The sequence below is a fragment of the Copadichromis virginalis genome, linkage group LG15, assembly GCF_057382275.1.
Source record: "Copadichromis virginalis isolate Kocher_CV1m ecotype Utaka linkage group LG15, C_Virginalis_male_GT1.1, whole genome shotgun sequence".
NCBI classification, from domain to species: domain Eukaryota; kingdom Metazoa; phylum Chordata; class Actinopteri; order Cichliformes; family Cichlidae; genus Copadichromis; species Copadichromis virginalis.
Window position 1 is genome coordinate 35,283,519 of NC_140632.1, and position 12,541 is coordinate 35,296,059.

The following is a 12,541-nucleotide window of genomic DNA, read 5'->3' on the forward strand; positions in this document are numbered from 1 at the left end:
GCGTATTTATATTGGGGGAATGGGATTTTCGCACATAGCTCTCCCACAGACTGTAATAAATAAATTTTTTGGGCAATGTTGTGTGTGCTTATAAATGACAAATTCTTCACATTGAGAATTATCAAAACTTTGCAGGTTTTTATTTCTAAATACAAACATAATAGGCTACATACAAATACAACATCAATGTCTATAAGCAACACCGGAGAGGAACAAGGTCAGAAAGCAACACCACTCCTGCCAAGTAAATTTGGACGTTACACTTCTCCACATGTATATAAATATACTTTTATTATAAAATTGCTCGCGCAGTTTCATTTCTTAGATCTTTTCGTGCCCCATTGATGAGACGTCGCCCTCGCTAGCTCGATTGATTCAGAACCAGATTTAAAAATGGGCACTTTTGTTCTGCAGGCTCTTCTGGTGGACGAGATAAGAGAACGTGCGAAGGTCTTTGAACCAAAGAGCTTCAATGACAACTTCAACTGACCTTTTATATTCCGCTCTGCATTGAAAGCTACAATTTCCTTTTTGTTTTCCCCTGTCAACCCAGCAGCCCACTCCCATTTAATGTCTTTGAGCTATATGTGTGATGTTCCGCCTTAACACGCCAGTCTGATGTTCCAGATTTTTTTCTCTAACCTGTTGCTGCACCCTCCCACTCTGTGTCTTTGCTTGGCAACCCTTTACCAGGCCAGCTGCTGCTGCCCTTTCCTTTCTTCGTGTTGAATTCTAATCATTACTTTCAAAGGAAAGCGTCTCTAAAGCTCCTTTATCGAGTGTTTGTACCGGGAGGAGGGAAGCCGTGTCCAACACCCACTCTGACTGCTCCTTTTCTTCTTAACACTTGTGTTCTGCAAATCAGGAGCACTTTCCGTCTGTAACCTGCTTCTTCAAGTCTGGAAAAAAAGTAACGTATGGAAGAAGATGGTAAGGAGCACTTGTGCACTAAGTGCTCTCCTGGAAATGACTGGCTGAAGTCATAAAGGAGGTAAAGGTAAGCTGCTGCAGATGCCTTTTGTTTATAAGTGACTATTTATTATATATTCAGAGGTTTATTTAAGGGTCTACCATTTGATTGAGTCTGTTGATGGATAGTTGGCTGGATGGATATGCACATTTTTGTATTGTGAATTTAGATTTTATTCAATTAATCAACAAAATCATATCCTTAAAAATTTGAAACTTCTTCTACAACTAAAATTCAACCCTGTAAAAGGAGGAAAAAAAGAGAAAACCAAACCCTTAAAGATACTAATGTAACTCCGAATCTATATCTGTAGTTATATAGCTATAGTGTAATGTAGTGTGTGAGTCTGCTCAGTATTATTATCTGAGGCTTTCTGATTTTGATGCGCAGTAAATAAACATGAGCGGGGGTTCACATCTGCTTGTGACAGATCCTTAGAAAAAACACAAACCTGTGACTGAACATGTTTTTTTTTAATCTAGTGTCAGATTGCCTTGAATAACTATTTTAAAAAGCAATAAGTTTAAAAAAAAAATCTATTAGACTGAATTTGAAGATTTATTTTTGATGAACTTTTTTTCCTTTCATGCTGAACAAATGGCCTCATTAAAGCTAAAGATTCCTAAATGACAGAAGAGTTGTGAAACATCTTATTTCTGGAGTCAGTCGGTATCGATTTCTTTGTGGAAAGTTCATCTACTTAAGTAGCCTATGGTACTTCAGGATTGATTATTTACACCTTATTACTATGCTGTAATTTTTCACAACCACTCAGTTGTATACAATGTGAAACTTGCCACATTAATTTGACAGCTTTAGTTATTTCTCCGTGGTTGTAGTGCAGAACCACCTTCAGCTGAAATAATTTGAAGTAATCATTTATGAGTCTCTCACATCGCTGTGGAGGAATTGTAAACCCATAATTCTTTACATTGTTGAGTCACTTCATTGAGGTTTGCCTTCATTTGTTTTCACTGTGTTCTCTTAAGATCCCTTGACAGCATTTCAGTTGGGTTGAGGTCTGGATATTGACCGGTGCATTGCAAAATCTTGATTCTTTTATTTTTTGTAGATTTGCTGCTGTGCTTGTGATCACCGTCCTCTGAACGATGCTGTTTCTGTGAGACAGAATTTGTCCCGTTTGTCACCCCTCCACCAGCATGTTTGACAGTTGGTGTGAGGTGTTTGTGTTGGTATGCTGTATTTGTTTGTCTCCAATTGTGGTGCCGTACATTATGGCTAAACATGTCTACTTTGGTCTCGTCTGTCCAAAAGACTGAAACTTTCAAAAAAGCTACGCTTGTTCAGTTTTTTCTAATTGTGCACTCTAACGCAGGGAAACTGTCAAACTCATTTTACACTGAGGCCCACATACAGCCCACTTTGATCTTAAGTGGGCCGGATGAGAGAAACTTTCACTTTCTGTTGGTGTAAAGACGTTTAACTACACATCTTATCCCTGACATGTTTAATATAAGATAAAGACGTGCATTTTCAACAGTACATCTCAGTTTTCCTACATGATTAAATTGTAAAATTACAAAAATATTTTTAGTACATCCCTACCCAGACTGTCCTATATTTATAAAACGTACATTTTTGATTTTCCAAAGCTATCCAGTGGACCAGATTGAAGTCATTGCAAGGCTGATTCTAGCCCCCAAGCACGATGTTTGACACCTCTGCTGTAACATTTAACATGCTAAATGAGGCCTGCGCATTGCGCAGTCTGACCTTTGGCACAAGACTGTAGATTATAATGTTCTGTCAACACACACCTGAATACTCCAGACCAACAACCTGCCAAAACATCTGCTTTTATAGAGGTGCTCACACTTACTGATGAGTTAATTAACTGGATTTGATTAAAAGCATCTTTCTGTGACTTACTTTCCAATTGCTATGCAAGCAGTAAGGGGGTAATTAGTTAACATGACTGTATAAGTAAGTCTGACCACTTGCAACATTCAAATCATGTTCACATTGAAATATCCCTCTTCATCTGTCCATCCACCCATACATCCATCATATCTGTCTTCCTGCATAATCAATAATGTTTGAATGTATGAACTCCTTCTGCAGTTGAGTCTTTTCACCACTTCTTGAACTTTGTGGGGGAAAATAAATAAATAAACCAAAGTGATCAGTGTAAATGTTTTCAGTTATATTTCAGGATCTTTGTTTCATTTCTTGGTGACATTTCAAAAATGATCAGTGTATGGTGTCATTTCAGCCCTGCATTGATGCCATGAGGCTGATTCTGGTTAAACCCACCAATGCAACGCGGCGCCTTGACTCAACAGGTGAAGTCTTCCACGAAGGTGGCCATGAGCATTGTACCTCAGGATGCCCATCCCCTCCCATAAAGACCCCTGAGGGGAAGCATGATCCATACAGAGGAACCTCGGTTGAGACACCTTTGACCCCACAGGAGAAAAGCCAGTGCTGTGTCTCATCTTCACCCCATGAAACATGCAATGGACTCGGCCCTCCAAGAGGTTCAGCCCAGATGTCGCCACTCAAAACTCGAAACCTAACCTTATCGCAGCTAAGCGATGAGGACTGGCTGCTCCTTTGTGGCCATGTTGGCAACGCAGGAGATGAGTCGCCCTCAGCAGAAAGAGCAGGCACCAGTGTGGGACATCCAAACCACAATGACAGATGTAGATGTCCCGGTCCTGATGCCTCTAGTTTTCAGCCACAGTCAAAACAGGACAGGGTCCAAGACTGCCTTCCCAGGGTAACAGCTAAGAGAAGCCTTTTATGTTCACCACATGTTCAGCCTTTCTCTCCCAGCAGCCACATTTCAACTACTTGCCAGGTTTTACTACAGCAAACAAACCAAAGTGAGCTTTTGAATCCTGCAACAAACCGTCTCAAAGATCATTTCATGCCTCAGTGCACTAACCAAGAAGGTGGAAAAGAACAGCCCTGCAATCATTATAAACTGAAAGACAGCAGCCAAGCAACAAATTTGTTCAACATTCCTCTAGACTCAGTCGAGTGTAAACAAAAACTCCAAAAGCAGCCTCATCCTGCTGCTGGTGCAGATGTCAACTGGAGAGACCTTTTCGGTAAAGAGCCGCTGTTAGTTCAGCAACAGCGAAAGCAAGAGTTCCACTGCCTGATCGCAGGCGATCAAACATCTGGAGATCCGTCCACCATCTTCAAGTGCCACCACCTCCCTCACGACTCCCTGACAAGCCAAATAAAAAGATCGTCTACACCAGTCGGCAACAAAAGTGTCACATCTTTCTCCATCAGTCAGTATAGTTCCCTAGAGATTCAAGATTTAATGGATGAGAAAACAAGACAGCGACAAAGTCAGGTGCATGTTTTGATTCGGCTGCTTTAAACGTTTAGTTTTCATACTTAAATTGGAACCATCAAAAGTAGGTTTAGCTAACCTGTGTGTTTCCATACCATGCCAATTCTAACTGAACCATACACTGTAACATGCTTTCAGATATATTACATGCTTGTTGTTGACAGTCTTATTTTATTTTGCAGACAGTCTCTCAGGGGTCTAAAGTCTCCCTTCCTAAACACACTCCTCCGCCTCCCGAAGCCTTACAAAGCAGTGGCATACTTAACGGGGATGCAGTCCGACCCCTGAGCAGCCATGGCACTTTGAGATCTAGTTTTTCAGATCTTCCTTCAGGCCAGCAGCCAATCCAGCTTCTTCACAGTGCCATCCTGGAGGACGCCTTTTCCAAAGTCATCCGAGAAGACTCCAGTAAGACCAACGGTGAGGAAGGTAGCACACCACCGAAGAAGACCAAGGATATCAGCTACAGGCTGGGTCAGAGGAGAGCTCTGTTTGGGAAGCGCAAACAACTGAGCGACTACGCCTTGGTCTGTGGGATGTTTGGCATTATTGTCATGGTCATCGAGACGGAGCTGTCAAGGGGATTTTACACCAAGGTACACTCAGAGCAGAAACACCAGTGTCTCCAAATAAATGTGTTTCAACAAACAAATGAAAGCGGCGTCAACATAGTGCCATTAAAAGTTTTAACTTTGAGGGCCCCCTAAACAGTTTTACTCACAGATGGTCTTCTTTTTATTAGTTTAATAGTTTTGTGTCATTGTCTCTACCATTTACAGGAATCCATGTATTCATATGTTCTAAAAGGCCTGATCAGCATTTCTACTGCTATTCTGCTGGGACTCATTGTGATGTACCATGCAAGGGAAATCCAGGTATGAAGAAACAAACCATGACTTTGCCAACATGAGCTGCGTTATCATTTGGATCAGATAATTCACGTGAAGTAAGGAAACTAGTCTTAAAACCCCCTGAATTGGAGCATTGGTTTAGCTCAAGGGGTTGAGCAGACAACCCACATACCTGAAATCTCCCCAGAGGCCATTTACTACGTGTCTTTATCCAAGCTCTTCTCTCCACTATCCTATAACGATAAAAGTTAAAATACCCCCAAAAATATATTTAAAATTGTCTCTTTGAGAAACACCAGAAGATAAAACATTCATTTTCATCTCGTCAGAATTATCCAAATTAAGAAAACAAAACAAAAAACTGTAATCCCAACAAAACGAGTTCATCACTCATTATTCTTTCATATTCACGGTCTAGAAATGTTGCTACTTTTCTTCAACAGCTCTTCATGGTGGACAACGGGGCTGACGATTGGAGGATAGCAATGACTTTTGAGCGACTTGTCTTCATCGTGTTGGAGCTCCTCATCTGTGCCATTCATCCAATCCCAGGGAAATACGTGTTCACCTGGACGACTCGACTGGCCTTCAGCTATGCAGCATCGGTGGCATACGCCGACGTAGACATCATCCTCTCTGTGCCGATGTTCCTTCGCCTCTACCTGATTGGCCGGGTCATGCTGCTGCACAGCAAGCTGTTCACAGACGCTTCCTCTCGCAGCATCGGTGCACTCAATAAGATCAACTTTGACACTCGTTTTGTCATGAAGACCCTAATGACCATCTGTCCTGGCACAGTGCTGCTAGTCTTCAGTGTGTCCTGTTGGATCATTGCTGCGTGGACAGTGCGTGTTTGTGAAAGGTATCTTAAAGGTTTTTGTTTTTTTTAAAAAATGTGTTACTTAAAAATCATCAAGAAGATTTTCAGCGTTAAACAAATGCTGGATAAAAATGAAAGAAACTTAAATCAAGGGTAGTCTCTCCAGCTTTAACATAAACTGCTTTTACAGACAGGTGTCATGTTTAAATAGGTATCACGATGCACAGGAAGTAACCAGCACTTTCCTTGGAGCAATGTGGCTCATCTCCATTACCTTCCTGTCCATCGGCTATGGGGACATGGTCCCTCACACCTACTGTGGAAAAGGGGTTTGCCTGTTAACTGGAATTATGGTGAGTTTTATACCAACACAGTGCACATGTAGAGAAGAGGCAGATATGCAAATCACTCACAGTGATTTTTTTCTGAATAACCCCAATTAAATATCTGTTTAAAAATCCTTTAAAATCCTGGCCTACGTGAATGATTGGTGTGGTTTTTATACTAGCTAACTACTAACTAATAACACAGTCATGCTAACACTTCTCTTCTTCTCATCAGGGAGCAGGTTGTACAGCCTTAGTCGTGGCCGTTGTCGCAAGAAAATCAGAACTCACCAGAGCTGAGAAACATGTCCACAACTTTATGATGGATACCCAAATCTACAAAAAGGTGTGTTCTTACACATGCAGTGATTGGACTTTATTTTTAATATTAAGACTACATGATCAGTCTTAAAAGTAACAGCACTTTCTCTTTTTTAACCATATACACTACTGCGCAAAAGTCTTGAGCCACCCTCAATTTCCTCCAATTAGATTTTTTTTAAAGTTGCTCCAACGAGGTGATTCCCAACAATCCCAACAAGGCGATTACTGAAAATTTGTCATGTCTTAGCATGGTATGAAGTGTGAACTTAAGTTTTTGGGATAACAAAAGAACAAGTGGTAGGCCTAAAAAACAAAACTAACAGATGAAATGTATCTCAAAGCAATGTCTTTAAGAAATAGGGCAAAAATCTAGGAAAGAGCTCAGGTGATATTCATCTAGCCTATCATCTAATCATCTACTTTTAAGTGAAGCCTCAGAAATGATCTCAGTAGAAAGGGGGTTAATTGCAGCTACCCGTAGAAGTCTTTCTTGAGGAAGAGAAATGAGGAGAAAAGACTGAAGTGTAACAAATTTAACAAGAACTGGACTAAAAATCAGTGGAAACAGATTTTATGGAGTGATTAACCCAAATTTGAAATTTTTGATTTAAAGTGTCATCGATATATTCAGCAGAGGTCAGTAGAGAGATACAACAGTGAGTGTCCACAGCCATCTGTTAAGCATGGTTGAGGCTCTGTCATGGCTTGTGGCTGCAATTCAGCCAGCAGTCTTGTTAAAACTGATTGAATTATGAAAGGCAGAAAAGTACCATCCGATTTTGATACTATCTGGAAAGCATGTGATTCATTTTTCAGCATGACAATGATCCCAAACACAATACAAATGCACTAAAAAAAAGTGAACAATAGAAGTGGAACAATATCATACTTTGGCCTCCTCAGAGCCTGGACCTCAACATTATTGAAACAGTGTGGGATCATCATGATAACAAAAAGCAGCCAACATCTAAAGGAGAGGTTTAAAAGTCTGTCAAGAGGCCTGGAGAAATATTTCTAAAAGATTCTCAAAGAAGATGGGAGAAAGTTTGCCTAAAGCCAGTTTAATCTCTGTTGTAGAATTAGCATTGTCATACTAAATGTTGACTTTTCAGGTCATTAGAAATGTACAAACTCTGTTTATTCTTTAAACACTGCATTTCCGTGCAGGTTTTCACAGAAAAACATAAAGAAATGAGGGATTGCTCAAGACTTTCCTATAGTACTCAGGCTCATTTTAGTTTCTGTTTGACTTAAGCTTCATTTATGTCTCTACATTTCTGTTTTGCCTTTCCATTGACATACTTCCACAGATCAAGAACACAGCAGCAAATGTGTTGAGAGAGACATGGCTCATTTACAAAAACACAAAGCTGGTCAAGAAGATTGACCATGCCAGAGTACGCCACCATCAGCGTAAATTCTTGCAAGCCATCCACCAGTAGGTATCGTTATACCACCATCAGGGGTTTCAGTAAATGCTGTTACAGTTTAATTTGTGGCTCTGGATTATGTGAATTAGGATTTACTGCATGTTGCATTTATATTATTGTAGCACAAATGTGACTATAGTTTTGGTTTACAACTTTAGACTGCGACGAGTGAAAATGGAGCAAAGGAAATTAACTGACCAGGCCAATACAGTTGCTGATCTTGCAAAGGTTTGTGCAAACGTTTTTATTTGCCTCAGTTTTACTAATATATAATAGGAAATTTTACCCTCTGACTGATGCTGAGAGTAATTTGACACAAGGAATTGTAATTTTTATCCAGTATGAACCACATTTTGCCTCTTTTTCATTATCTTTTCTGCATTTTATGACTTTTATAATAATCTAAACAGTGAGAAACCCTGACTTCCTTATCTCCTGATACTTGAAAGTGACCTCAGCATGTTGGTGATGATTTCAGACTCAGAACATGATGTACGATCTGGTATCAGAGCTGCAGCATCGAAGTGGTGAGCTGGACAGTAGGATTGTGGCTCTGGAAAAGAAACTGGACTCCATCCTTCAATGTGTGCAGTCGCTGCCCGTTGTGCTTTCTCAAGCAATAGCAAAGTTACAAAAGGATTTACTGGATGACTTGGCTTGCCGTGTACACTTCCTATCATCCTCCCTGAGCTCTGAGTGCTGCTCAGTGCCGGCCAAGCAGCTTTGTCCAGGATCCACTGCACCGGAGACACCATACAACTGAATGGCCGTTCCTCAGTGCTTTTCCTTTTAGTGTGCAACCGTTTACAATACTGGGATGGACTTTTTCAACAAGAACTCTGCTACGTGTTTATGGAGTCATACACATTCACTCCTGGGAGTTGCAGCTGCACCACCAGTGTAAGGGGAAGACCCTTTGTAAGGGGACTTTAGAGGAAAAGGAAAAAACATTATTCCTTCATTTCCTCTCCCAAGAGTGGGGACTGTGCAGAAGACAGAGAGATGTTCATGAACGATTAAGAAGTGAAAAAAAGGTTTTTTTTAAAAAAATGCTCATTTTGTTTATTAAAATTAAATTCTAAGACACTCAAATAATCTAAAAGAAAAAAAGCCCTGCATTTCATGGGACACTGTGGTAGTCTCTCTGTGCTTCTCATACGTGATATAGTAAACAGCTTCTGAAGATTTTTAAGTGATTATTTTCAAAAAGTGGCTCAGCATGGGTTTATTTAATGAACTAAACATTTGTAAAATGGAAATCATTACAATGAAAACCGATCAAATACCATGAATAATATTTACTCTAAAACTAATCTAATGACCTGGTTCACAAAGTTTTCTAGAAGCATGTTTGTCACACTTAAATATTTCAGATCATCAAATTTAAACACAAATAGAGACAAAATGAAGTTCCTAAATCAAGGTTTTTATTATTCAGGGGAATAAGTGTGGTGTATCATAACTTTGAAAAGCTGAGTTCAATTTCTCCTGCCAAACCCAGGCCTAATTATTGCCACACCTGTTCTCAATCAGAAAATCACTTAAATAGGATCGCCATTAGTGGGAGTGGGTGGCCAACCAAATTTACCCCAAGAGCGCATCTGTTGGATTGAGTGACGACTCGTCCAAGAGTTGACAAAAGACCACAGAACAACATCCAGAGAACATCAGGCCTCGCTTACCTAAGTTATGGTCAGAGTTCATGACTCCACCATAAGAAAGAGACTGGGCAAACATGGCCTGCATGGCAAAGTTCCAAGAAGATACCTCTGCAGAGCAAAAGGAACTTTTGCCAGAAAATATCTCGATGATCCCCAAGACTTTTGGGAAAATACTCTGTGGACTGATGAGGCAAAAGTTAAAGATTTTGGAAGGTCTGTGTCCCATTACATCTGTCTAAAAGCAACACCGCATTTATGAAAAGGAATATCATAGCAACAGTAAAATATGGTTTTAGGCCTTTTTGCTGCCTCAGGGTCTGGAAGATTTGCTGTGATAAATGAAACCAAGAATTCTGCCATCTACTAAATCATCCTGAAGCAGAATGTCCAGCCATCTTTTTGTGACCTCAAGCCTAAGCGCACTTGGGTTCTGAAGCAGGACAATTATCCAAAATGCACCAGCAAGTCCACCTCTATATGGCTTTGGAGTGGCCTAGGCAAAGTCCTGACTTGAATCTGATTGAGATGCTGTGGCACGACCTTAAAAAGGCAGTTCCTGCTCCAGTATGGTTGAATTACAACAATTTCACAAAGATTAGTGGGCCAAAATCCTTCTATAGCACTGTAAAAGTCTCATTGCCAATTACTGCAAACACTTGATGCAGTTGTTGCTACTAAGGGTGGCCCAACCAGTTACTAGGTTTAGGGGACAATAACTTTTTCACACAGGCCCATGTAGATTTGGTTTCGCTCCCTAATAATAAACACCTTCTTTTAGAAACTGCATTTTGTGTTTACTCATGTTATCTTTGTCTAATATTTAAATGTTTCAAGATCTGAAACATGACAAAAAATATTAAATCAGGAAGGGGGGAAACACTTTTGACACCACTGTAGGTATATAGACTAAATTTGATTTAAAAAGGGTAGAAAAGTTTGTTGACATTATTTTAAAATATTATTTAAAAAAAAAAGATTTTTCCTCCCTGTAATCATACTGATCCATTCCATAGATTCTCAAACTGTGTCAATAGTGGTTGCTATAGCAGTGCAACATCCCACTGAAACCAGCAACTGGTGGCAGCGCAATGTTGCTGAAGAGGGAATGGGTGCAAATGCAGAACAGAAATGAGCTATAAGAGAAAGTTTAAAACACCTGTGACTACAGTACAATTCAAGAACTAGGGTAGTAAGTAGGGTAACATTCTGACCTCTTAAATGCAAGATTTTATCTGCTTCTTTTAGAGCAGTTGGCTTTTAACTGACTGTCGTTATCACAAAGTGCAAGTAAAACTTTCACCAAAAATTCAGCTTTGTATGCTGGTGTATATCTAACACTTTTCACATTTCTGGGTCTTGTGGCAACGCATCTTAGATTTTTAAAACATCTGTCAAAATAAAGAATCTTCAAAGTAGTCAATTTTCTTGTTTTTATCACATTCAAAGGAGGAACTGGTTCCAGTTGTGTTAACTTCTGCTTTCTGTTTTTTTTTCCATGTATAGTTTCAGTTGCTTTGCTCGTGTTATTTACTTGTTCTGCTGGTTGTATTGTGTTTTCCTTATGGCTTGCTTCACTTACCACCCTTTGTTTTTAAAAAAAATCCCCCCTCCCCCCCTTTCCCCTAGCATAGTGGGCCCTTCTCTGTATGAAGTTTGACTGCGGCTGCGTAGGTTCTCACCAAGTACTCTGGTTTCCTCCCACAGTCCAAAAACGCGTGGGTTGGGCTTTATGATTCTAAATTGTCTGTATATATAAATGTAAGACTCTGTGTCAGACTGGCAGCCTGTCCAGGATGTACCCAGCCTCTGCCTTGTGATAGCCTCATCCCCCTACAACCCTGAACTCGTTAAGTAGAAGAAACTTGATGGACAGAAATAATTATGCCCGCTACTGACTGGAATTTATTTATATTTCACATGTATTGTAGTTTATTTTGCAACCTGCACATAGTGCTTTTTTTTTTTTTTAATAGAAATATCTAATATGTGGTAATAAAGATATTTGTCAGCACTGCATTTTTTTCCATCTCATTTATTTAAAGTGATTAAAAGAGATTTGGGTTAGACAATAAATCGTGCCTTAACGGGAACTAGGAAAAATAAATAATCTTGAAACATTAAAATAAATACTTTTAACTGACTATTAAAGATTGACGTCATGGCCATATACACAGATCAGTTGGTCAGAAGGTGACCTCAAACGCATTACTCCATACTGAACAAACATAAACCGCGCTTTAGGACGGAGTTTATTGCACAGTGGAGGCTATTTACGTGTCAAGTTCAAAGGCAAACAAACAGCATGCCTCAAGTGTGCGCAAAAGCACATATTCCTCCCACATACACTTGTCATTTTCCATGCTTTCAGGCGCTTTAACTGAGTTGGTCTCATTAACTTTCGGCTCCCGCCAAAATGAGGGGGAGGTATCTTAATTGCACATCATTAATTAAGCTGAATCATAGGAGTCTAACGGGTGGTCTGCTTATTAAAGTCCACCAAAAGGTTCAATGCATTTAGTTGATTAGTTTGAAGACTGGAAACTATTTCTAAACACAAATACGAAGCCGTGATAGTTCAGACACAATCAAAAAGCTCTATCAGTGAAGTTGTTTACCAGAAGCACCATCTGTCTCTCCGGGATACCGGTTTTACATGGCGCCGAATAATCTCGCGATAAATACTCGGAGGGCAGTTGTACTCACGAGATTGTCGTTTCGCGCGCTGATGATAAGATCCAGTCACATTCCAGATTGACAGCTCTGTTACCCAATGGACACGATGTGGTTAGAGGAAAGTAGCCAATGGTGAACCTGAAGTGCGAGAGCAGGCG

General features: G+C 40.0%; 1 protein-coding gene across 1 annotated transcript; it reads left to right on the forward strand.

Annotated features, from left to right (window-relative positions):
• Nucleotides 1–3,218: 3,218 nt before the first annotated feature.
• On the forward strand, nucleotides 3,219–11,693 carry kcnn1b (potassium intermediate/small conductance calcium-activated channel, subfamily N, member 1b). The gene is made up of 9 exons (XM_085433145.1): nucleotides 3,219–4,298; nucleotides 4,481–4,894; nucleotides 5,078–5,173; nucleotides 5,593–6,011; nucleotides 6,181–6,322; nucleotides 6,531–6,641; nucleotides 7,930–8,057; nucleotides 8,208–8,277; nucleotides 8,528–11,693. Exons 1-9 carry the CDS (start codon nucleotides 3,219–3,221, stop codon nucleotides 8,810–8,812), a joined length of 2,745 nt encoding a protein of 914 aa, XP_085289271.1. The 3' UTR covers nucleotides 8,813–11,693.
• Nucleotides 11,694–12,541: the final 848 nt, after the last annotated feature.

Excerpts from the sequence above, each read along its gene's own strand:
- kcnn1b (XM_085433145.1), top strand. The coding sequence starts at position 3,219 with ATGAGGCTGATTCTGGTTAAACCCACCAATGCAACGCGGCGCCTTGAC. Across the intron at positions 6,012-6,180 it reads ACAGTGCGTGTTTGTGAAAG|GTATCACGATGCACAGGAAG; the intron begins GTATCTTAAAGG and ends ATGTTTAAATAG. Across the intron at positions 6,323-6,530 it reads GCCTGTTAACTGGAATTATG|GGAGCAGGTTGTACAGCCTT; the intron begins GTGAGTTTTATA and ends TCTTCTCATCAG.